The following is a 25,800-nucleotide window of genomic DNA, read 5'->3' on the forward strand; positions in this document are numbered from 1 at the left end:
TCAAAATTGTCAAAATTGTCAAAATTGTCAAAATTGTCAAAATTGTCAAAATTTTCAAAATTGTCAAAATTGTCAAAATTGTCAAAATTGTCAAAATTGTCAAAATTGTCAAAATTGTCAAAATTGTAAAAATTGACAAAATTGTCAAAATTGTCAAAATTGTCAAAATTGTCAAAATTGTCAAAATTGTCAAAATTGTCAAAATTGTCAAAATTTTCAAAATTGTCAAAATTGTCAAAATTGTCAAAATTGTCAAAATTGTCAAAATTGTCAAAATTGTCAAAATTGTCAAAATTGTAAAAATTGACAAAATTGACAAAATTGTCAAAATTGTCAAAATTGTCAAAATTGTCAAAATTGTCAAAATTGTCAAAATTGTCAAAATTGTCAAAATTGTCAAAATTGTCAAATTTGTCAAAATTGTCAAAATTGTCAAAATTGTCAAAATTGTCAAAATGTTCAAAATTGTCAAAATTGTCAAAATTGTCAAAATTGACAAAATCGACTGACATTTCACAGACGCCGTTGAAATGTCAAATGTCAGATTTCTTTTCTCTCTTCCAGACTTCCTAGTAGGCTCTTATTTGTAGGAAAACGGCACTGAATTTGCAATCGATCTGTGGATGGATGCACTTCTGAAGGGCTTTGTTGCATTGCCCTGCAAATGGACTCGGCACTGACTGTTGTGACTGACTGTGTTGATTTGACCAAAGGGCCTAACCAATTAAATGGCTTGCGAGTTTGCAGTTTGCCCCGCAAAATTTTGGTCTAAAATTTCGTTCAAAAACTTTGCATTTTCTACTACATTGTCAGATTCTGCAACTTTAAAAGAGATACGCCCTTTGGGAAACTTTCGCAAAAGATCAATTCATCGCAGAAGGCGTTGAAACGCGGGCAATTAATCCGAGCCGGCTTTGGAAGCGGTTTCCCAGCAACAATAGGCTCGCCCTCCTTCCACAGCTCTAATCGTAGCGATTTCCGCTTAATAATGGTGCGATTATTCTGCGTTACCAAGTAAAGTGCCTAGACAAGTGCTGCCGGCGGAGTATCGCTCAGGGGCCCCTTCTCCCACTTCTCTAATGCCTTCTCACAACATCACACACACACACACACATGATTGCATTATTCGCGCCCCGCTAACGAATCAAATTATTAACGGTTCATTTTCCACTTAAGTGGTGTACAATACCCTTCCATCTTCCATCAGCCTAGAAGTTTGCGGAAGCCAAGAGGATCTCGTTTTTCCTCGGAAAAAAGGTTTCAAATCGATTTGGGTAATTACCAGTGAAGCGTTGTGTAATTGCGAAACATTTCTGTCTATTCTCCAATTGTCGTGCAGTTTTGACAGATCGTGGCCTACTGTGATCGGTAATCTCCAAGGTTTGTTGATGAAAGGTTGGAAATTTGTGTAGCATTTCGATCATAATATTTACCTTTTTTGACAGTAGTGATGGGGTGGTTTTGTCGTTGGTCAATGGATTGCTACACCGCAACTACTGTCAAAAAGGGTAAATATTATGATCGGATTACTAGACGATTTGAGTTTTAAAAGGTTGACCAAACCTGCAACAATCCCACCTCTATCAACAAACCTTGAGCAAAGCATTATGGCAACCCGTGTTGCCATAATGGCACTGACAACGCCGCAGGCCATGTCAAACACTCTCTGCCCGGTGACAGCTGGGCTTTCAACACCTATTAGTCTGCGAAAGAGCTAACTCGAGTGGTTGTGTGCGTTCGAGCAGAACCAAAAAATACCAAGCAAACCAATATCGAACAGACAGACAATCACAAAACTCTATTAGCAACGAACAGCATGGCTGGCAGTCCGGCTCTCACAGAGTAGGCTCTGCCAGGGAGCCCAATCAATAGCGGCCAGGGTTGGAGGGGGTTCCGATACTGGCTTAATACCAATTGACAAGATAATCAGAGTAGGCGGTGGCTTTCCTGTGGCGAATTCGAACTTGCAGAAGCTGCTTTGACAGGACAAGGTTGTGGTCATGGTTTGCCTGGATTTTGAGGAGGGCCGGGGTCTGGAACTATTTTAAGGTTGGTGAAATTTAAGCTCCAGTCAGAACACTGGAGCAAAAGGCTCACTTGAATTTACTCGTTTGACCTTCAAACGTCACTTGCCATGGCCAGCTGCGTCCACCCTTTTTCGGGCAGACCTTCGTTACTTTCCGCAGAAGCAGCTTTGCCGGATGATTAATGAACGCAACAATTTTTCACCGTGTAATTAATCATTCAAGATGGCGGCGGGCTTAATTAGTTTCCGCACGCGCGCTCATTTCCAGTTGTTGTTTTGCGAAGATAGTGTGGGCGCGCAGTTTTGCTTCAAGATTTGGGTCACGTGTCTGGCGCCCCAAAAGAGTGTGCGAGATTGTAATCTTTCCACCTTTTCCAACCGCGCACGGTGTGGTGGCCCCGGAAATTGTCGTAATAATTAATGCGACATTAATCCCCGCGCTGACGAACGAATTTGCGGGATCGTGAGCGGAATACGAGCAAACATAGTTTAACGTGGCGATTTGTCACACTAATGATGGCCGGCACGGATTCGTGGGAGAAATCAATGAAAAGCACGTGTAATTTTTTTTCGGTGTACCTCGTTTTGAATGAATGCACTGGAACAAATCTACAAATTGAATTCATGATTTTCATTCTACAAATTGAAACATTTCCTTCCATGACTCCATTCTAACAAACTACACTGGAAAAAATCGCCTCATCAATTCGAAAACTTTCCCTCAACAATCCCAACCAAAACCAACTTTAATAGTGGTCGCCGGTTACTTTCACACAACTCAATCAGGAACAGCCAACCGTTACACACGTCGTCCGGAATGCCCGATGTCTGCCGTCAATGATGTCACGGGGTGCATTCGAAAGAAAGAAAGAAAGATAAAGTCACACGTGCAAACATTGCGGCCGCAAAAAAAGAAAGAAAGGTCAAAAGTTCCAGCTGGGCGTGCTAACGACCCAACAAAAGAAAACTGCAAGAAGTTTTCTCGCCGCGGTTGAATAGCTCCGGGGAAAAGTTGCTCGAAATTGGAAATTCAATTGCCGTTTGGACCGATGTCGGGGTTGTTGTGCGACGTATGTCGACAATGTCGACTGGGTTGCTTGGCAAAATTTCATCATCACATAAAACGCGAAATAAGAAGTCATTTTTGTCAGTTTTTTTTTCTGTGACGCCGGATGCCGTCTGGATGTGCTCAGCAAGCCATGAAGGCGGCTGTCAGATGACAGCTGATGCCTGTCGTCGTCGGTCGTTGTTGTGGAAAGGGTCAACTCGTCCTGCGCCAAGCATGAAAGCTTCCAAGTTACGCCCGTTTCAAATGTTGCTGCGCGCAACAAAGCAAGCCTTGAACACTGCGCTCGGGAAGAGAGCTGTCATATTTCGTCGTCATGGCATACTGCGAGTCGGGGGAGTTCTGGTTCCGCTGGCTAGCCTGTTGCTGCGCTCGTTGAGTTGCGACGACTTGGATGGAACTGTTTTCTCAGAAATGGCACAGCTTGCTTGGATGGTTGTGCTTGCTAGGATTATGGAGTGGTGTTGGTGATTGGATCGGTGAGTGTTATATTAATGGGGTTTCTTGGTAAATCGATTTGGCAAGAATTACGTGCTGAACCAAATATATTGAAATAAGAAATAAGTATGAAATTGTAAAAAAATTAAGTACGGTAATATTCTTTAAAAAATGGGGACAACTCTTTTGATTCCAAATCATTTTCTTCTAAATTGAGAACATTGTCAACGATTTTGGAAGCAAATCAATGTTTATAACTTTTGAAAACTAAGAGTTTTCGGATCTCCTAACAGAAATCCTTTCCAGAATTCCATTCTGCTCAATTTGATCGTTTATTCGTTTTGAAATGTGACCAAAGTGGGACATAATTTTAGGGCTCGATTGGCGGGAACTATCACAATGTTTACAATTTTATTTGGGTAGAAAATTCGACGATTTGTTATTTCAACCGTGAGAATTTAATCCTTTTCAACACATTTCACCTTAAATACTGGAGAATCATTAACAAAACTTAAAGAACCATGTAATTTCACCTTAAGACCCCTTCACCGCCACGTGTCATCCCTTTCCACGCGCCTGCTTTGATGAGTGCAACCCTACCCACCAAAACAACCCATCGGACAGGTTGTGCAGAGCTGTGCACCGAAAAAAAACAACAACAACAACAACACAGCATGCCATGCAATTCCTGCCCCGCCGATGTAAAGTCGTTCCGGCGAATAATCTCTTCATCGTAGTCGCCGTCGACGACGACTTCACGTGAGCAAAACAACTGAAAGAGGAGGAAAAAATCCACCTCACGAGAAATAAAAAAAAAACAGGAAACAGTTGAATAATGAAAATGTTGCAGGGGTGTGGGCGGGCCGTGGTGAAAAATTGCAAAACGACCCTGACGATGGCGGAGTTGAAAGATGTGCCCGGGGAGCGGCCACTCCAACCTTCAAATAGACAAAACTTTAAAAATTAAGATTCTCGCAAAAAAAAGTATCGACGAAACGTAAAAAAAAGTGACAGCAACTGTCAAACTGACAGTTGAGGGTTAAAAGCGGGCACATGAGTACCCTAGCCGGCAAAGCCGGCAAGTGAATCAAAATTGAGGTTGAAATTGCCAAAGTGGAGATTCCGCGCAAAGTCGGCGCTTGCTACGATGGTCCGTCCGTCCTTCCATCACCTGGAAACTAATGAGAGAACCCGGGGTTCGGGTCGGTTGTTGGTGTTGGCGGTGGTGGCAACAAACAATAACAATAACAACAACAATGGCGGCGGCAACGGCGAGCTTTGCTTTAGTACGAAGGCACTTAAACCTGAAAGGTAGCGCAACAAACTAGGTTAGGAAATGTTTGGGTTGGGGCAGGTAATGGTTACCTGTTTCAAGTGGAAATTAAAGGTAGCATTGTGGGGCCAATTTGATTAAATCAATTATTTTCAACGAGCTCGGCTATTACGGTTCCGCGCGGCCTGCTTGGATGGGAGAATGACGTTTAAATTAGTGGCGGAAGCAGGGTGGAAAAGGGTCAGCTGAAAAATTTCATTAGTTTGGGTGGTTTTCGCCGGCACAAGTGCTTTTGACGGCGGCGAAAGTCGTAGTAGTAGGTGGCGCTGCCGGCAAATTTCCGAAACGTGGAGCACTTGGATTTGAAAGGACTGCCGGAGCACTTTTCAACTTTTATCGGGGCCAACTAAGTTTCAACCTTCAATTCCAGATGGACCGCTCTTGCGAGAGGGAATTTTCACCGAAAGTGATTTTCCACTGAAATTACTTTCTACTGAAATCATGGTTGAGGGGGAGTGCCTTCAGTACAGCCTTGCACTGACAGCTGTTTGTTTACTTTTTGAAAAGGGCGAAAGCTTGTTCTCAACCGAAGCTACCGGAAATGGATTTTATTTGTATTTTTTGATTTGCCTCAAACTTTGTGGGGGCCTTCCCTATGACCAAAGAAGCCATTTTGCATCATTAGTTTGTCCATATAAATTTCCATACAAATTTGGCAGCTGTTCATACAAAAATGGTACGTAAATATTCGAAAATCTGTAACTTTTGAAGGAATTTTTTGATCAATTTGGTGTCTTCGGCAAAGTTGTAGGTATTGTTAAGGACTATTTAGAAAAAAATAGGTACACGGAAAAAAAATTTCCCGATTTTTTTATTAACTTTTTTTTACATAAACTCAAATTCCCAAAATACGTATTTTTTGATTTTCGAGATTTTTTGATATGTTTTAGGGGACAAAAATCCGCAACTTTTGAGCTATAGAGAAACATGGTCAAAAAATCTGCCGCCGAGTGGTGATTTTTGGAAAAAATCGAAATTTCATACATAAATTTTTTTTCACCTCATTTTTTTATGCAAAATTGAATTTGCAATCGAAAATTACTTTACAGATTTTTTGATAAAGGGCCCCGTTTTCAAGATATAGCCACCGAAAGTTTGATTTCAGCGAAATATTTGCAGTTTTTCGATTTTTAAAAATAGTGACCATGAGTGACCATCTCTAAAAATATTTTTTTTGAAAAGTTCAGAAACGAATCAGGCTGCATTGTAGAATTACATATTTTGAAAATTTTTAAATCAAGACTAACATTTCAAATGGGCATAATATTCAATGTTTGGCCCTTTTAAAATGTTAGTCCTGATTTAATTTTTTTCAAAATATTTTTTTCGAAAAGATCGGTAAATTTCACGAATGTTTCATGTATTAACATTGAAATTTGAACCATTAGTTGCTGAGATATCGTCATTACAAAATCGTGGGCTGTTTGGGTGAGACTTAGAAAACTTCAATTTTCGTGTTTCTTTTTCTTTAAGCCGCTGTATCTCAACAACCAGAGGTCCAATCTTCGGTGTCTCTTAGACAATTTTATAGCAAATTTTCTGATTTTTTCAAAAAAAATATTTTAAGAAATGGTCACTCATGGTCACTATTTTTAAAAATCGAAAAACTGCAAATATTTCGCTGAAATCAAACTTTCGGTGGCTATATCTTGAAAACGGGGCCCTTTATCAAAAAATCTGTAAAGTAATTTTCAATTGCAAATTCAATTTTGCATAAAAAAATGAGGTCAAAAAAATTTTATGTATGAAATTTCGATTTTTTCCAAAAATCACCAGTTTTTCAAAAAATCATAACTCGGCGGCAGATTTTTTGACCATGTTTCTCTATAGCTCAAAAGTTGCGGATTTTTGTCCCCTAAAACATATCAAAAAATCTCGAAAATCAAAAATACGTATGTTGGGAATTTGAGTTTTTGTGAAAAAAAAGTTAATAAAAAAATCGGGAAATTTTTTTTCCGTGTACTTATTTTTTTCTAAATAGTCCTTAACAATACCTACAACTTTGCCGAAGACACCAAATTGATCAAAAAATTCCTTCAAAAGTTACAGATTTTTGAATATTTACGTACCATTTTTGTATGAACAGCTGCCAAATTTGTATGGAAATTTATATGGACAAACTAATGATGCAAAATGGCTTCTTTGGTCATAGGGAAGGCCCCCACAAAGTTTGAGCCAAATCAAAAAATACAAAAAAATAAAAATGGTCGAAATCGGCCGGTTTTGTAGAGAATTGCTCTGAACTCAAAGTTGTCAGCTGGCGCTTCTCTTTTTATGCTCATCAAAGTAGCCATGAAATGAACGACTCGCACTTCTAACAACATGATGAAGTGTTCTCGGAATGCATTTGTCATGGCACTCTCTCTGTTAATAAGTCTGGAAGTGGAACAGCAATCTGTTTGCGACGCCGCTCTAGATGAGAATTAATTTTAATGTCGACCATTTATTTCTTTGTTTACAAGGAAATGAGCTGAATATTTTTTTGGGTGCATTTCTAGGAAACTTGACATAACAAATTACTGTTCCTGAACCGAAAATTACATACTTTGACACATTTCCAGCTAAAATTGAACCCAAAAGTGCACCAAAAATAACCCAAATCCCACGAGAGTTAGAAATTCGAACCATCAATCGACCCCTCGTTGCACACCAAAGCAAATCTCCTCCTAAATTACCACCTTCCCTAACCTCACAACGCTGGCATCAAAGCAGGCCGGTGTGGTACTGTCAGGTATCAAAAGCTTTCCAGCAGTAAGCCATTGTCCAGCTGCTGGTTTTGAAATTTGACCATCGTAGCAGGCCGCACCACCACCTGTGGTGGGTTACTGCGATTCACAGAACAAAAACAAAGCCTTTTGAAAATTCGATATTTGGCAACACTGCCCCCAGCGACTACTATTTCAGGAAGCGATTTTTTGTTGTCCAGGATAAATTATGTAACGATTCCGCGAGCTAGATTAAATTTCTACACGATCTGCAACAATGAATTATAAAGTGCTTTAGGAGGACCAGCAGCCGTAACATAAAAGTGGGAGTGGAAAATTCCAAGGGGGCCTATTAAGCGGCGCAACAACAGCTGGCAACACTGCCGCGACGAGCTTTCCCTCTAATTCACTTCGTGACTCACTGCTGAGAATTGTTGTGTCGTTTGCACGTTGAAAAAATACGGTGTAAATTTCGCTCAGTGTAGCTGGAACGAGGGGTCCCTCAAAAGCTTATTATTTTTAACAGTGCCACTTTCTCCAGTGTTTACGCGGATTTAAATTTATCTGCTAAACGAAGACAGGGTCGAAGTAAAGGGGTTGGGCGGCGTCTAGTCCCGAACCGTATCAAGGCGTCATAAATAACGGCTATAAATAAAGAGTGTTGGACCCCTCAACCCGTTGTTCCACGACGCGGCGGCAGGGAGAACTGTCAGAGTGAATTCCACGCGCACGGTGTGTTTGAGCGTGTGTTAGCGACGCTCCAAAGAACACGGGAATTATTGGCAAAAACTTGTACGTCGGAAAAGAACGAAACAACCAACTAAAGTGAGTTTGTCTGTTTCGGGAGAGCAATTAGGATTAAAGGATAAAACAACAACCATAAGCTGGCTTTCTCGGGGGTTCGTGTGTGTGTGAAGTGGTACCGCAGCAGCAGGCCATGCGTTCGCTCCAACGCCCACACGAACACACACGCCAAGTCATGGCCTGCTGCTATAAATGAACCGCGCGGCCGGATTAAAACAGATAATGCCTGACAAAACTGTGTGCGAAAAGTGGGATTTAATGTTTTTATTTTTGTTTCCGTGGATTTCCGGAAGGATCGAGAGAGGGAGAGAGAGAGAGAGTTCACGTGGTGCAACAGGCGGAAGTCGACCAGGAAGCGGCAGCTGCGACACGTGGAGCTAATTAAATCGAGCTTGGCGAGGAATAGTCATGCTTGAAATTGTTCGGAATGTGTTGGTGTTTGTGCGTTTAAATTGAATGAGCGTAATTATTTCAGTGTATTTTTAAACCCAGTGAGAACAATCGAGCCTGCTTGATTCTATTAAACTCTGTTAATCTCATTTTTTGCCAATTTTGTCAATTTTGTCAATCTTGACAATTTTGTCAATTTGGTCAATTTTGTCAATTTGGTCAATTTTGTCAATTTTGTCAATTTGGTCAATTTGGTCAATTTGGTCAATTTGGTCAATTTTGTCAATTTTGTCAATTTTGTCAATTTTGTCAATTTTGTCAATTTTGTCAATTTTGTCAATTTTGTCAATTTTGTCAATTTGGTCAATTTGGTCAATTTGGTCAATTTTGTCAATTTTGACAATTTTGACAATTTTGATAATTTTGACAATTTTTAAAATTTTGACAATTTTAACAATTTTGACAATTTTGACAATTTTGACAGTTTTGACAATTTTGACAATTTTGTCAATTTTGACAATTTTGACAATTTTAACAATTTTGACAATTTTGATAATTTTGACAATTTTGACAATTTTGTCATCTTTTCCAACTATTTTAATCTTGTAATTTTTTTGAATTTGACTTTTTTTTACCATAACAAGCAAAGTTTTCCTGAAGACAGCAGGCCAATCAGAAAATTCCTTCCCGAGGTATCTATGACTACAGGTCGAATGGTCAAAAAGTCGAATGGACGAATGAATACTTTTTCGCAATTTCTCACTTTCGACCTTTTGTCTTTTCGACCTTTATGTCTACTGCTCAAGCATGTCAATTTACTTATATTTAAAATTCAATGTTTGTCAGTTCACTTAAAAATTTAAATTTGTAAATTGTATTTTGAAATTTAAACTGGAAATTTTAAATAAGAAATTAGATATTTGATATTAGATTTGAAAACATCGACCATCTTTTACTCTGGCTAAAACTGAAACAATCCAAGAATGCCTTTCGGAATCTTCACCAGGATTTTAAAAGAAAATTATCTTTTTCTATTCGGCACATTAATTTGCAAAACCACGCAAAAAACATTTCCACTCAAACTCCCTCAAACAATGTGTCGCGGTTTCCGCGCTGGTGCTCGGAAAATTCTGCCTCAAGTTTCGTTCATTCCTGCTCGAGTGTCTTCCTCTGTCAAACGGAACTACCGTCACGGTCCATCCATCCAAGATCCAGGCTCATCTTCCACAGCCTCTCGAGTGTCTAATAGGAAGCATGCTAATGAAAGAAAAATTATCAGGTAATTTAAAATTTTCTAGCAGCAGCAGCCAGAAAAAAAAACAATTTTCTTTTCAAAGCACCCGCGCGCGCACTCAACTGAATTTAATTAGCAAAAGCAGAGTGCACTTGGATGGAGCGCGCCACGAGGGTTGGCAACACTGCAGCCATGGGCACGCAGCGCCACGTGGGTTTTTTTTTGTATTCCACTAAACTCCACCATCTTGTCTGCTCATTTCGTCACAAAATACAATTTTGAAAAGTTGTCGGCTGAAACAACGGCGCATCGAAAAAAAAAGTGCAATTGCAGTGCTGCAAGCCCGGCCCGGGCCAAAGTTTTGTAATCTCATTTTGTTGATTCTTTAGCAATGCAGAGTTTTTGCTTCGCTCGACAAGTTTGGCAATGTTTCACCAGTGTTTGTACAAATTCAATTACCATCCCCCTTCCCCTTTTTTTGTTGCGAACGGGGCTTCGACTTTGCAGCATTTTCTAGCAAAAGTCGAACTTGTTGAGAGATGATCAAAGATGGCGGCGGCAGTGGTCTGGCCATCAAAGTGTGCCTTATCTGCCTCGTCAGGGTCCAAGAAGGCGTTGAGTTTCATGGGTTTGGGTTTTGGGTTTGGGTACTAAAATTATGGAAACACTTTGGCGAGGCTGTAAATTGGGTTAGATTTTGCGGAGCTGTTGATTTTCCATTAAATGATACTCGGATTGATATAAAAAAGGTCGATCAAAATTTAAACGATTATCTTTCCGAAGTTCTCAGAACAGTTTGATTTGTATCGTTCAAAAAGACTACAAAAAAAGAAAAATTCAAAAATACAAACATTGACAAATTAAAATTGTCAACATTGTCAAAATTGTCAAAATTGTTAAAATTGTCAAAATTGACAAAATTGTCAAAATTGTTAAAATTGTCAAAATTGACAAAATTGTCAAAATTGTCAAAATTGTCAAAATTGTCAAAATTGTCAAAATTGTCAAAATTGTCAAAATTGTCAAAATTGTCAAAATTGTCAAAATTGTCAAAATTGTCAAAATTGTCAAAATTGTCAAAATTGTCAAAATTGTCAAAATTGTCAAAATTGTCAAAATTGTCAAAATTGTCAAAATTGTCAAAATTGTCAATATTGTCAAAATTGTCAAAATTGTCAAAATTGTCAAAATTGTCAAAATTGTCAAAATTGTCAAAATTGTCAAAATTGTCAAAATTGTCAAAATTGTCAAAATTGTCAAAATTGTCAAAATTGTCAAAATTGTCAAAATTGTCAAAATTGTCAAAATTGTCAAAATTGTCAAAATTGTCAAAATTGTCAAAATTGTCAAAATTGTCAAAATTGTCAAAATTGTCAAAATTGTCAAAATTGTCAAAATTGTCAAAATTGTCAAAATTGTCAAAATTGTCAAAATTGTCAAAATTGTCAAAATTGTCAAAATTGTCAAAATTGTCAAAATTGTCAAAATTGTCAAAATTGTCAAAATTGTCAAAATTGTCAAAATTGTCAAAATTGTCAAAATTGTCAAAATTGTCAAAATTGTCAAAATTGTCAAAATTGTCAAAATTGTCAAAATTGTCAAAATTGTCAAAATTGTCAAAATTGTCAAAATTGTCAAAATTGTCAAAATTGTCAAAATTGTCAAAATTGTCAAAATTGTCAAAATTGTCAAAATTGTCAAAATTGTCAAAATTGTCAAAATTGTCAAAATTGTCAAAATTGTCAAAATTGTCAAAATTGTCAAAATTGTCAAAATTGTCAAAATTGTCAAAATTGTCAAAATTGTCAAAATTGTCAAAATTGTCAAAATTGTCAAAATTGTCAAAATTGTCAAAATTGTCAAAATTGTCAAAATTGTCAAAATTGTCAAAATTGTCAAAATTGTCAAAATTGTCAAAATTGTCAAAATTGTCAAAATTGTCAAAATTGTCAAAATTGTCAAAATTGTCAAAATTGTCAAAATTGTCAAAATTGTCAAAATTGTCAAAATTGTCAAAATTGTCAAAATTGTCAAAATTGTCAAAATTGTCAAAATTGTCAATATTGTCAATATTGTCAAAATTGTCAAAATTGTCAAAATTGTCAAAATTGTCAAAATTGTCAAAATTGTCAAAATTGTCAAAATTGTCAAAATTGTCAAAATTGTCAAAATTGTCAAAATTGTCAAAATTGTCAAAATTGTCAAAATTATCAAAATTGTCAAAATTGTCAAAATTGTCAAAATTGTCAAAATTGTCAAAATTGTCAAAATTGTCAAAATTGTCAAAATTGTCAAAATTGTCAAAATTGTCAAAATTGTCAAAATTGTCAAAATTGTCAAAATTGTCAAAATTGTCAAAATTGTCAAAATTGTCAAAATTGTCAAAATTGTCAAAATTGTCAAAATTGTCAAAATTGTCAAAATTGTCAAAATTGTCAAAATTGTCAAAATTGTCAAAATTGTCAAAATTGTCAATATTGTCAATATTGTCAAAATTGTCAAAATTGTCAAAATTGTCAAAATTGTCAAAATTGTCAAAATTGTCAAAATTGTCAAAATTGTCAAAATTGTCAAAATTGTCAAAATTGTCAAAATTGTCAAAATTGTCAAAATTGTCAAAATTGTCAAAATTATCAAAATTGTCAAAATTGTCAAAATTGTCAAAATTGTCAAAATTGTCAAAATTGTCAAAATTGTCAAAATTGTCAAAATTGTCAAAATTGTCAAAATTGTCAAAATTGTCAAAATTGTCAAAATTGTCAAAATTGTCAAAATTGTCAAAATTGTCAAAATTGTCAAAATTGTCAAAATTGTCAATATTGTCAATATTGTCAAAATTGTCAAAATTGTCAAAATTGTCAAAATTGTCAAAATTGTCAAAATTGTCAAAATTGTCAAAATTGTCAAAATTGTCAAAATTGTCAAAATTGTCAAAATTGTCAAAATTGTCAATATTGTCAATATTGTCAAAATTGTCAAAATTGTCAAAATTGTCAAAATTGTCAAAATTGTCAAAATTGTCAAAATTGTCAAAATTGTCAAAATTGTCAAAATTGTCAAAATTGTCAAAATTGTCAAAATTGTCAAAATTGTCAAAATTGTCAAAATTGTCAATATTGTCAATATTGTCAAAATTGTCAAAATTGTCAAAATTGTCAAAATTGTCAAAATTGTCAAAATTGTCAAAATTGTCAAAATTGTCAAAATTGTCAAAATTGTCAAAATTGTCAAAATTGTCAAAATTGTCAAAATTGTCAAAATTATCAAAATTGTCAAAATTGTCAAAATTGTCAAAATTGTCAAAATTGTCAAAATTGTCAAAATTGTCAAAATTGTCAAAATTGTCAAAATTGTCAAAATTGTCAAAATTGTCAAAATTGTCAAAATTGTCAAAATTGTCAAAATTGTCTAAATTGTCAAAATTGTCAAAATTGTCAAAATTGTCAAAATTGTCAAAATTGTCAAAATTGTCAAAATTGTCAAAATTGTCAAAATTGTCAAAATTGTCAAAATTGTCAAAATTGTCAAAATTGTCAAAATTGTCAAAATTGTCAAAATTGTCAATATTGTCAATATTGTCAAAATTGTCAAAATTGTCAAAATTGTCAAAATTGTCAAAATTGTCAAAATTGTCAAAATTGTCAAAATTGTCAAAATTGTCAAAATTGTCAAAATTACAAAAATACAAAAATACAAATTGACGCACTAAACCCAACCAACTTTTCAAACAGAAAATCAACCAACTTCAACATTTCACCCTGAAGCCATTTCGTGCCCGCACTCTTTTCAATTAACAACAAATTCCCCACCCCCCGCGGGGAAAACCATCGAAACTGTTTACAATGTCGCAAAGTGTGTGTTTTTTTTTCTCTCCGTGCGCCACCGAACGTAAAACAACCAACCAACAACACGCCAACAATAATATCGCGCGGCGATAAGAAGCAAGCCGGCGGTTGTGCGTGCTGCCTACCTTCCAGGCGCGCTAAAATGACAGGTTAAACGCGGAGGGCTAAAACACTAATTTTAACATCGATCGCCAAGATAATCTTTCATCAAGTAGGCGACGACGACGACGAGGACCGGGGCACGTCCAAGTAGGCTTGGGCAGAACGTGACGTTTGATTGGAACGGTGGAAAATTTGTTGTTTTTTTCGTGAAAAAGCGATTTTTCTTCTCGATTTCCAATGGAACGGTTGGTGTGAAAAATTATCCTAATGAAAACGGCGAAATGAAGTGACGGGCGAGATTAATGTGACAGCTGACAGGGGTTTGTTTCGGGTTTTGTCACGGTCGGTTTGGACGTCTGGCGAAAATTTATGAGGGCATTTAATAATTTTCTGCTTAAATTGGAAACGCAGAATTAATGACATCATTTTTTTTTATTTTGCTCGAAAGAAAATTCTTTTTCAACATTATTTCGAATTCAACTAAAGTTAAGTTGTTCCAGCATAAAAGATGAAAAACACCCTTAAATAAACAGAAGAAAACCATCCCAAATGCAATCTTGGTTACGTCGAGGGGCCCAAAAAGTCACTGACTTGTCATTGCTTCTCCCACGATCCTTCGCCTTTCGATAACAAAAAATATCAGACGACGACCTTCCGTTTTTTCCTTCTTTTTTTTTGCTTGAAAAAACTGTTGCGAATCCAAGAAGGCCATGCACATGATGGGACGGTCTCGTGAAAAGTGTACCAGGAAAAGCGAAAATGTATTTATTTTATTTCCTTTACTTTTTCCTCCTTTTTCTACCCACTCAGAGCCTACTTTGGCCCGCTAATGCAACAGCCATTGAGTTGACATTCCGTCATAACAGGGTGCGCACACACACACACACTCACACGTGTAGTTGAGCAGTTTTCATGGCATGCTGTGGTGTGGCGCTGTCAAGGTGGTTCACTTTTGCAGGTGGCGAAGAAAAGCCACGTTCATTTCTTTTTTCTTTTTTTTTTTTGTTGGCGTGAAGCAAACGAGCTGAATTTCATTGCACAAATGAATGCTTGGTGGGGGTTTCGTGTGCTATTTTTACCTCCTCCTCCTCCTCTCAGAAAACCTGATGCATTCCGGATATTGAAGTGCGGAGTGACACCCTCGAAACAGGGTGGGGAGGGTCGTCGAGAGGTGGGTATTAGTTTCGTGAGGTGGTATTTTGTAGCTTTTTGTCGATTTGCTGGGGGCGTAATTGAGCTTTTTGAAATGGATCTCGCAGCTTGGCGTCACACCGGAGTTGGACGTGTTTCGGAGGTGAAAGTTCTCCGGGAAAAGTTACTGAACTGTCAGAATGCTATTTTTGGAGTCAATGTTATTTTTTGAAAAATGATGGGAATGGTGTAGTAATTGTTTTTTTTTTTTTGATAACAATGCAAAAGAGCAGTTTTCTAGAATCTAGCAAAAAAAATTAATTTTCTCTTGACAAATAAGGAGGCTGTCCATTAAAAAGTGCTACACTCAACCCCCGGTGGTTGGTCACTTTTTCGTTTGACACTTTTTTAGTTTGTACCCCGTTGGCTGGTCAAAGTCAAACTAAAAAGTGACGAACTGTCACTTTTTACACAGCGCTCACGCACACTATCAAAACAAACGTGTAAATGGGGTGTCAAACTAACGTGACCCCGTTCGTTTGACAACAGTTGGTGTCAAACCATCGGGGTTTGAGTGTATTCAAATACAGTCCCGACTCGAAAATCCGAATACAGTCCAGACTCGAGAATCCGGCTAAAATGGGAGTGATAAAATATTTAAAAAATGCATGGTTTAACTTAATAGACAATCAAACATTCAAATTTAATTAAAATGGGGTTCCAGAACTCGAATTTGGTGTTAAAAGTAAGAAAATAATCAAAAACGGAAAATAGTTTTTTTAGTGATTCGATTATCCGAATCCCATAGAAACCTTCGGATAATCGAGGCTTCGGATTATCGAGAGCTTGGACTGTATTCGAAAATCTGAAAATTGAGAAGGGATTTTCAGATCTATTTGGTGTCTTCGGCAAAGTTGTAGGTGATGAATGCACCATTTTCGAGTTAAATTCATTTGATAGCTATCATTTTTCGATTTTTATTTTATTTAAAAATAATCCATACCTCAATAAAAAATTTAACTGCTGAGAAAAATTTATTTCTCTTCTTTTGTCTGAGTTTTAGCCCTCTATTTCCAATCGATGATATTTTGGAAACCCGGGTGAAATTCTCTCAACCCTTTGAAAAAATATTGTCAGATGCTGAAAAAAATAACGATTAAATTTTTGAAAGGGCTGAAGCCGAATAATTTGGTCCTTTTAATCAAATCACCAATCATTTATTTAATTAAAAAAAACAGTCAGGGTGGCCACTCAAGTCGGGAAATCGGGAAAGTTGGGAAAAAGTCAGGAATTCGCCAAAATCCGCCAAAAATCGGGAAAAAGTTGGGAATTCTGAGCATACTTGATTGAAAATTATTTTTTAACTCTTGAATAATTTTGTAATATTTTATAAAATTTTCAAATTGAATACACTCATTTCTGCTTTAGTAACTTACTTTAAATTAGAGGTTCTCTTGACTATTTCAATATATTGGAGTATAGAACACAGATCTTTGACACAGATTTTCATAATATTTTTTATGAATCAAATGATCGCTTTAATTTTTGTTCATCAAACAAGAGGTAAAGTTAATGAAAAACTACACAGCAAAAAATCCGATGGTAAAATCGCAAGCAAAAGCACACTGCATGTACAATTTTTGCAACACACAAAAAAAAGTTGCAACCGACGGGATTCAAACCCAGCACCAACAGTAAGGACTGGCGCCTTAGCCCACTCGGCCATCAGACCGATGTAAAGCTGCATGGATAAACGCATATATGAGCTTGACATTTCGGTCAAGTAGGTTTCCCATACTGATGGGCTACATATTTTAGGGTGCAAAATTACATAAAATTGCATAAAATAATGCAATATTTATTTTACACCCAGGCCTTTTACACGCAGCTAGATTACTACTTTTTTAGCTGTGTAATATAAAAATAGAGCATAATGGCCAGCTTAGAATTATGATTCTATTTCATTTTGTCACATAATTGGATAATTGGTAACAGATTCCAACTTGAGTTTGACAATGGTTTTTTTTTGGTGAATATTTTTAATTGTTTAACTAAATTCATTTAGTAATTTAAAATATATTTTTTCCAAATGTTGCCCTTGAACTTTTTTTGTGAATATGGCTAAATTACCTACCATAGATTAAGCTTGATTTTTAGTTTTCGGAAAACCTAAATATCGAATAAACATAGAGAAAATATTGAAATTGCAAAAAAATAATCCAAGAAAATTTTAGTTATTGCAAAATTGTTTAAAAAATTTGTTTCTACAATTATTTTGCTTAAAATAAGTGGGAAAACATAAAATCATATCAAACTTAATTTTCATTGAAAAAAAAACAGTTAAATAAAAATTGATTAGAAAATTTAATATCAAAAATTACAAAATTAAAATTAAATTTTATGAATTTCTTGACATTTTTCTAAATCCTTTGAATGAATAATAACAGCAATTATGTTTCAATCATTCTTTGATTTAAAATGATGATGAAGTTTTGAAAAAATAGGAACGCTATTTTAAGTTCAGTTATCTTTAACTTTTTGTCATTTTCAGTTGAAACGAAGTATCAAAAACTATACGTTTGCCAATTTAAAAAATAACATGAAAGTTATAAGTATTGTTGAACTTTCGATTCGAATTTTTCAAAGACTAATTGTTTGTGTTTCTACTCTGAATCATAATAATGAAATTCCATTTTTGAAGTGTTTTTTTATTTATTGTTTAGTTTTTGTATTTACAAAAAATGCCTATATTTGGATTTTTTTTAAATTCATTGTGATTTTTTTTCGCTGGTTAATATTGACTGTTCTTATAGAAAGTTTTTTGTTTGAAATCATTCTTTAGATAAGAAAAGCCTATCATTTGAGCATTCTGGAAAAGTCTGGAAAAAAAGTCGGGAAAAAGTCGGGAATTTGAAAATGGAATTTGAGTGGTCACCCTGTAAAACACGGAGAAAAATCAATTCTCAAAATTGTGAAAAATCGTACACGAAATTGGGAACCACACAAACTGATTTTTTCCTTTCCATCGAATTTTGCGGATCGAAATTTTTGATGCTTTTTGACAAATATCATTGCAGTCTTCAACTGCCCTGATTCGCTCTCTTTATAGTTTTTAGGTTTGTTTGAATTGAAATTTTGTTTCAAAAGTAGGACCTTAAATATCACTGAAATGCGATTGTAATTTAATTATGTAACAATAATTTACCAAATATCCACTTGATGATGTGGTTTTTTTAATCGGTTAAATATTGATGTTTGTTAATTTTTTGAAGCAGCAATTCAAACACTTTCAGTCAGTCTTCTCATAAGAAGGGTGTGATCCTGATTTTTCCTACACAAAAAAAAAGTTTTTTCAAACAAAAGTTTGATTGGATCTTTGAAATAATTATTATTTTGATCATTTTAAACATTCTCCGAAATACAATTTTTATTTATAACTGTGCAGACAAAGAAAAATATTTTTAATAAAAGTCACTTCAAAATCACTGAAATCGATTTATTTTTTATTTTTTAATCCGGCTGAAACTTTTTTGGTGCCTTTGCAATACAAAAACACGCAATTTTGCATCATTAGTTTTTCTATAAAACTGTCCATACAAAAATGGCAGCTGTCCATACAAATGATGTATGATAACTAAAAAATCTGTATCTTTTGAATTAATTTTTTGATCCATTTGGTGTCTTCGGCAAAGTTGTAGGTATGGATAAGGACTACACTTTTTTACATATTATTAATTTTTTGGTGTTTTTAATTCAGTTTTTTGTCACTAAAAGTTGATTTTTTTCAATTTCTGATAAGTTTCAGGGGAAATAAAATGCCAACCTTTCAGAAATTTCCAGAATGTGCAAATAATCTTTGACCGAGTTATGAATTTTTGAATCAATACTGATTTTAAAAAATATGAAAATATCGGTCCCAAAAATTTTTCAACTTCATTTTTCGATGTAAAACCACCAAATTTGGTGAAATTTTGATAAAGAGCACCGTTTTCAAGTTATGGCCAATTTCAGGTAAGTTTTTTGGAAATAGTCGCAACTATTAATTTTTTAAATCAGTGCCTTCGTTTGCCCGCTTTTGAAAAAAAAATGAAAAGCTGAGAAAATTCTCTATATTTTGCTTTTTTGAACTTTGTAGATACGACCTTTAGTTGCTAAGATATTGCCATGCAAAGTGCACAATCAAATCAAGTTTTAGTGACAAAAAGTGGAATTAAAAATCACCAAAAAGTTTTACCGTGCATCATTTTTTTCGGGGTAGTCCTTATCCATACCTGCAACTTTACCGAGGACATCAAATCAATTAAAAATTCCTTCAAAATATATTTTTTTTTAATTTTTCACATATTTCACAAAGGTTCAGGTAAAATAAAGCGAAAATATATCCATCTAAAATAAACATTTTTTACAGTGTACTTCATTTGTGGATAGCCAAATTTGAGCGATTTTCCAAGTTAAAATATCACTTCAAAATTCAAATTTTGAATAATAATAATTTTTGAGATAAAAATTGAGGTGAACTAAACAAATTCAATCATAATTATTCCAGACCTAAAAAGCAGCAATCGGCCTTAAATGATTTCTTGAGACTGAGTTTTTCTTTAATATTCATGTTAATGATTTATAATTTAAATGTATTTAAAAAAATGGTGCAATTCAACATTTAAGTTCTTTAAAAAAAAATCTGATGGAGTAAAACTGCAAATTTTACAAATTATGAAAAAAAAAATTAGTTTAAAAATATATAATAAAATGTAATAAGGCTTTCTAGGCCGAGTGAAAAAAATATAATTTAACCCAAAAATGATGAACTTCTCGTCACAGTGTCCGGATGCAAACAATGATCGAGCTCGAGCTGTCACAGCCCTGCGAAGTATGTTGGCTGACATATCGGGCGGTCAGCAAAAAAAACCAGCTAGAAGTCGCCTGACAAAAAGCTTCTGCTAGAAAGAGATAGGAAATCTGAAGTAAACAAACCTCCAGCTGCCATGTAAACATGCATTGAATGTGTTGGTAAATTTCTGACTGGAAAGTTTGATACATTTTTGTATTTTAGACTTGAATAAATCTATAAAAAAAAAATGCGCGACGTACGACACCCGCATCATAAATTACTAAAAAAAAGTGCGTATTTCGAATAAAACCCTTATTTTGTGTAATTTTTTAAGTACATTTAAGGCTCGAATATCAGAAATCCTCGAACAAAACTTCGGATAAGGGATTTTTTTTTTCGTCGTCTTATTTCGTAAATTGAGCTTTGTTGCAATAGAGTTCTTCTTGAATTAATAAAATTTAATGTACCCTTATCACAACAGCTTTCACTGAATGTATAGGGGAGGAAGGATGCGGGGACATACCGTACCAAACGCTCCATGTAAAAAATACACTACAGATCCTTGTTTTTTTCGCTTTAAAAAGTTTATAAATATGTAGAAATTGCAATGTTTTTTTTCATTTCTTGTTCTCATCTTAGAAAAGCACCAGTCTCAAAACGTGACCAACCATCCCACAGCCTGCTTGATCTTTCAACAAAAGAAACAGAGATTTTCTTCCATCCCGAGAATACCAAAACAGCAGACGCGGCCGTGGGAAAAATTAAGGGCATTCTTCAACGGAAATTCGGTATTCCTGCCTCGACTATTCATTCTTATTTCCATCAAAAATTCCACTCACATGCCGTCACGTTTCTACCAAATTGTAGACGGAGAGGGCGAGGAAGAAACATTTCATCTCGTTTGTAAATCAAATTTTTGTTTCCCCTCTCAAAATGAAAAAAACAACAAAAAATCACATTTTATTACAACACTCACTTGTTTTCACGTAGATTAGTGCGATGATCAGCAGCACGAACGTTATCCAAATTTTATCCATTTTTGTGAGTACAAGTTGTGTCGCACGAACGCGCACACACACACACACCTGCTGCGAGTGAAAGGGGTGCTTTCGAAATTAGAGTGTAATTTGTATGCGTGTCGGCGCGTGGTTGTGTGTCGCGCGACGGTGGGTTGCTTTGATGATTTCGCTCGGCCTGCTTCGTCGTCGACGTCGTCGTAGTTTTCTTTTCGTTCACTTCTTGCGGCGCGCAACGCCTACTAGGATTATTATTCTATTTGTGGAGCTCTAAAGCTCAGTGGAACACACATACACACTAGCACACACACACACACGTACACAATGGGACAATTAAGAGTCCCGTGTTTTCTTCTTGGCGCGCTTTTTCTCCACTTGAAGCGTCGCTTTTGAATGTGTTGCGGTTGTTTTTGTTTCTTCCGTGGACTTGTGGTGGTGGTAGTGTTGTTGGAGGGTGGGGGATAGAGCGTGCAACAGGACTGTGGCTTGGATTAGTGGTGGGGACGCCGGAAACGGAGGGAAGGGGGAATGTAGCACTTTGCTTCCAGCAGCACCGGAAACACTTTTTCCATTATTTTTCAGCTCGTTGTCGTCGTCGTCGTCGGCTGGGGAAACATTCCTTCAATGAATAACGTGTGAATAACGTTTGCACCTTCTTCCGGAATGTGGTACCTCTTTCGCACACCTGATTTATGAGCACACCTTGGCCGTCGCCGAAAAAAACACGAACCCCGTCGCAAATATCTCAAATATTTACCCGTGTGTCAACCGGAGGCTTCAGCCTAGTGGTCGTGAACTAAAAAATAAACCGACGAAAATTTATTCCTCCAGCGTTTCACACCTTTTCCATCATCCTTCGTTAATAATCCGAACGCGAACTCTCGAAAGAACGGCACCGGCCACGAGAGAAAAAAAACGTCCCGAACAACAGAACAATAGGAGCGAACCGATCGCAGCAGGCCCCGACGATCGCTTGCACGCACACCCGCACGCAGCAGGCTTTTGTTTTATTTTGCCGAAAAGTGACAGCTCGCACCCTCTCCCTTCTTCCTCTTCCAAATCGCGCCGCGTGAGAGAGCTGCCGAGGGTCGGGCGGTCAGTTCCGGAACTTTTCCTTGCACCCTGCTCCACCGAGGAATCCCGCACAAACACACACGGACGCGCACACGGGGAGGAAGAAGCGCTTTCGCTGCTCTGCACGGTTTCGCCCTGACTGGCGAGCTGCCAGCGAGGTCGGCCGCGGCAGACCCCCGGAAAATTTGTGAGTGGAGCGTTTTCGTGCCCGCGAGAGAGTGAGAGAAGTGCTCATTTTCCACGGCGGTGTGAACGGGGCTGAACCTGTGTGGAGTTCACTCGCGTCGTCAGCTGGTTTTTCGAGAGAGTGGAAAAGTTCAACAGTTGAGGATTTGTTGAAGTGTGTGTGCTTGGGTGAGTGGGTGTTTGGGAGAGAAAAGCGCAACAGAGTAGGCGGTTGTGGAGACAGGTGGGTGGAATTCCGATGGACTCCGACGTCTAGAAGGAACTCTTGCGTGGCCTTCTGGGATGGAAGGCGATGAGCTTTTTTTCTGAGTGCCAAAGATGCACAACTTGGATAGAAACGACGCATTTTTTTAGGAATTGCGTTTGATAAAATGTTGGAAACTGTTTCTGTTGTTTCTTGAAGCTTTTATTCATTTTTTTGTTGGCCCCGATTGAGAAAAAAATGGAAAAAAACTAAATTCCTTTAAACATAAACCATTTATTTAACATTGAAAATTATTACATTTCAATGAATTCATAAAAAAAATATCCTGAACATTCACGTCTTTTCTGATCTGTGGTCTTAAAAATCGAAATTTATGAAAACCATAAAAATGCCTGCTTTAGCACCTAAACTACCAAGCTCGAGAAAAAGGGGGAATTCCCATATAAATTCCCTCTTTTTTTCGAGCTTGGGAGTTTAGGAGTTAGTCCAACGTTGCCCGATTTATTTTTTTGGGGGAAATCTGTATTTTCTTGAAAATAAATCTGTATTTTATCTGTATCATGTCAAATTCAAAGCCATAGAAGAAATTTTGAAGTTTTACAGATTTAAGCTTTTAAATCATATTAAAGCATAATTTAATTGCTAAATTGTTGAACACACACACACACACACATTTAATTGCTAAATTGTTGAAATTTTAAAAAATAACCATTTCAAAAAAATCTGCATATACAGATTTTTGGGACTTTTCGGATCGAAAATTCTGTAAAATACAGCTTTATCTGTATATCTGGCATGGCTGAGTATGACCCCTTGGCTACTCAAAAGGGGATTTAGAATTTTTAGATCCAAGATGGCGGTCAAAATGGCAGTAATGAGATATTGAAAATGTAAATTTGGTAATTTAATAGGCAATCAACAATTCAAATTTGAGTAAAATGGGGTCGCTGAACTCGAATATTATGTTATACGCAAGAAATAGAAAAATACGAAAAAAAAAAATTTGTGATCATAATTTGATCATCTAAAACAGGTAGGCAAACTTCGAAAAATCGGATAATCGAGTCTGGATTGAAAAATGTAAAATGGTTGCAAAGTTTGGGATGAATTTCAAATTGTGTTCTGAACTCGGACGCTCATTTGCATTTTGCTCTAAAATAATATTAAATATATTCAATGTTATATGTCTTTGAATCACAAATCATAACCAAATATTTTTCATGCATTTTCAAACATGATAATATTAAATATATTCAATGTTATATGTCTTTGAATCACAAATCATAACCAAATATTTTTCATGCATTTTCAAACATGATAATTTTGCCCGTATTTTTTGAAATATTTTTAACCGTGAGTATCGTAAAATGAAATGAAATTATGAAAAGTTCAAAATATTCCTCCAAAAAGTTTTTTCCCTCAACTACATATGTTTGATAAAAAGAGCAGAAAATTTTGCAAATAAACATGTTTTAACATTGACAATAAAATCAAAATGACAACTTGTCAAGTGAAACTGAAAAAAAAAAACAATTTTTTCACCAAATTTCAACCAAATTGTATCTCTTCAAACAAAATTTGCTGAGTTGCTAGAACAAATTTTTGGCAGGGGTGCTTTGCTCTCATAAAGTATTTTTAAAGTGCAAAGAAAAAACATTTTATGAAAAATTCAGCTTAAAAATGCACACAACCTTAAAACGGTGCTCTTAAAAAAAGTAATTTAAGATTGCAAATGTATTATTGCATCTTAAAATGATTTTTGGTAATTTTTATGACAATATTTTGGATTTTTTTTTTTCATAAGTCAATATTTTTTCAAAAAATCATATCTTCGGTAGCAGAATTATAGTGCATAATTTGCTTATTATTATACAGCAATTCCCCACGAAAACAGCATGAAACCTACGAAAAAAAAGTTCTCCAATCGGGCTCAAAACTTTTCTGGGGATTCCTTAGCTGAAATAATTAGACCCGCATTTTTTTTGTTCGACCATTAGGGTGACCTACGCCGTGTTGGGGATGTCCAAAAAATGGCAATTTTCGTTGATTTTCGCAAAAACCACTTTTTTCAAATAATCATATCTCGGCGCAATTTCATCTGATTTTAGCTGTTCTAGACGCAAAAGAAAAAGTAAGAAGATTCAAAAATCTAGCTAAACATTTGAAAAGGTCGTATGAAAACTTAAAATGCTGTTTTGAAGGTCTCGGGACCTATGTCTGAAAATATTTTTATCGGATTCCTCGGAAAATTTCACATAACATATCAAAAAATGGTGGAGTTATGTTTTCACTACTCTGAGATACGATTTTTTATTTAAATAAAAACTGGGTTTATCGACGCGCCACGCGCAAAATTGGGAACATGACGAAAGCGGGAAAAAATCGACTTTTTTCACTAAAAATTCGATAACTTGAAAATTTCAGAGATGACTTACACATTTTAGGGTACCAAAAGTTGCGTATTTCAATTACGAAAATTTTGGTACGCTAACATGTATAGGTCATGGCAGAAATTCTCAAGTCATCGCAGTTTTAGTGAAAAAAATCGTTTTTTTCCCCGTTTTCGTCATTTTCCCATTTTTTCGCGTGGCGTGACGAAAAACCCAGTTTTTATTTTCAAAAAATCGTATCTCAGAGTATTGAAAACATAACTTCACCATTTTGTGATAAACTATGTGAAATTTTCCGAGGAATCCGATAAAAACATTTTCATACATAGGCTCTTTGGTCCCGAGAACTTCAAAACAGCATTTTAAGTTTTCATACGACGTTTTCAAATGTTTAGCTAGATTTTTGAAACTTCTTGATTTTTCGAAAAAAGTGTTTTTTTTTGCAAAAATCGACGAAAATTGCAATTTTTTGGACCACCCTAACACGGCGTAGGTCACCCTAACGGCCAAACAAAAAAAATACGGGTCTAATCTTGGGTCTAATAATTTCAGCCAAGGAATCCCCAGAAAAAATTTGAGCCCGATCGGAGAACTTTTTTTTCGAATGTTTTTCGTGGGGAATTACTGAATAATTATTATTGAAAACGAAATTTAAAAAAATCTTCTCTGAGAGTTCATTGTTGTAATAAAATATCAAAGTATTTCAAGAATTTAAAGTATTTAAAGTACTTGAAGTATTTAAAGTATTTAAAGTACTTGAAGTATTTAAAGTATTTAAAGTACTTGAAGTATTTAAAGTATTTAAAGTATTTAAAGTATTTAAAGTATTTAAAGTATTTAAAGTATTTAAAGTATTTAAAGTATTTAAAGTATTTAAAGTATTTAAAGTATTTAAAGTATTTAAAGTATTTAAAGTATTTAAAGTATTTAAAGTATTTAAAGTATTTAAAGTACTTAAAGTATTTAAAATATTTGAAGTAATTAAAGTATTTTAAGATTCAAATGTATTTCAAGTATTTTAAGG

General features: G+C 35.5%; 1 protein-coding gene across 1 annotated transcript in view; it reads right to left on the reverse strand.

Annotated features, from left to right (window-relative positions):
- Positions 1-22,160, reverse strand: part of LOC120415046 (uncharacterized) — a 179,197-nt gene extending 157,037 nt beyond the window's left edge. The window contains exon 1 of the mRNA XM_039576420.2: positions 20,882-22,160. Within this exon, the coding sequence (XP_039432354.1) occupies positions 20,882-20,942 (61 nt within the window). The 5' untranslated portion in view covers positions 20,943-22,160. The remainder of the gene's footprint in view (positions 1-20,881) is intronic.
- Between the last annotated feature and the right edge of the window lie 3,640 nt (positions 22,161-25,800).

This window comes from Culex pipiens, chromosome 1 (genome assembly GCF_016801865.2).
Source record: "Culex pipiens pallens isolate TS chromosome 1, TS_CPP_V2, whole genome shotgun sequence".
Taxonomy (NCBI): domain Eukaryota; kingdom Metazoa; phylum Arthropoda; class Insecta; order Diptera; family Culicidae; genus Culex; species Culex pipiens.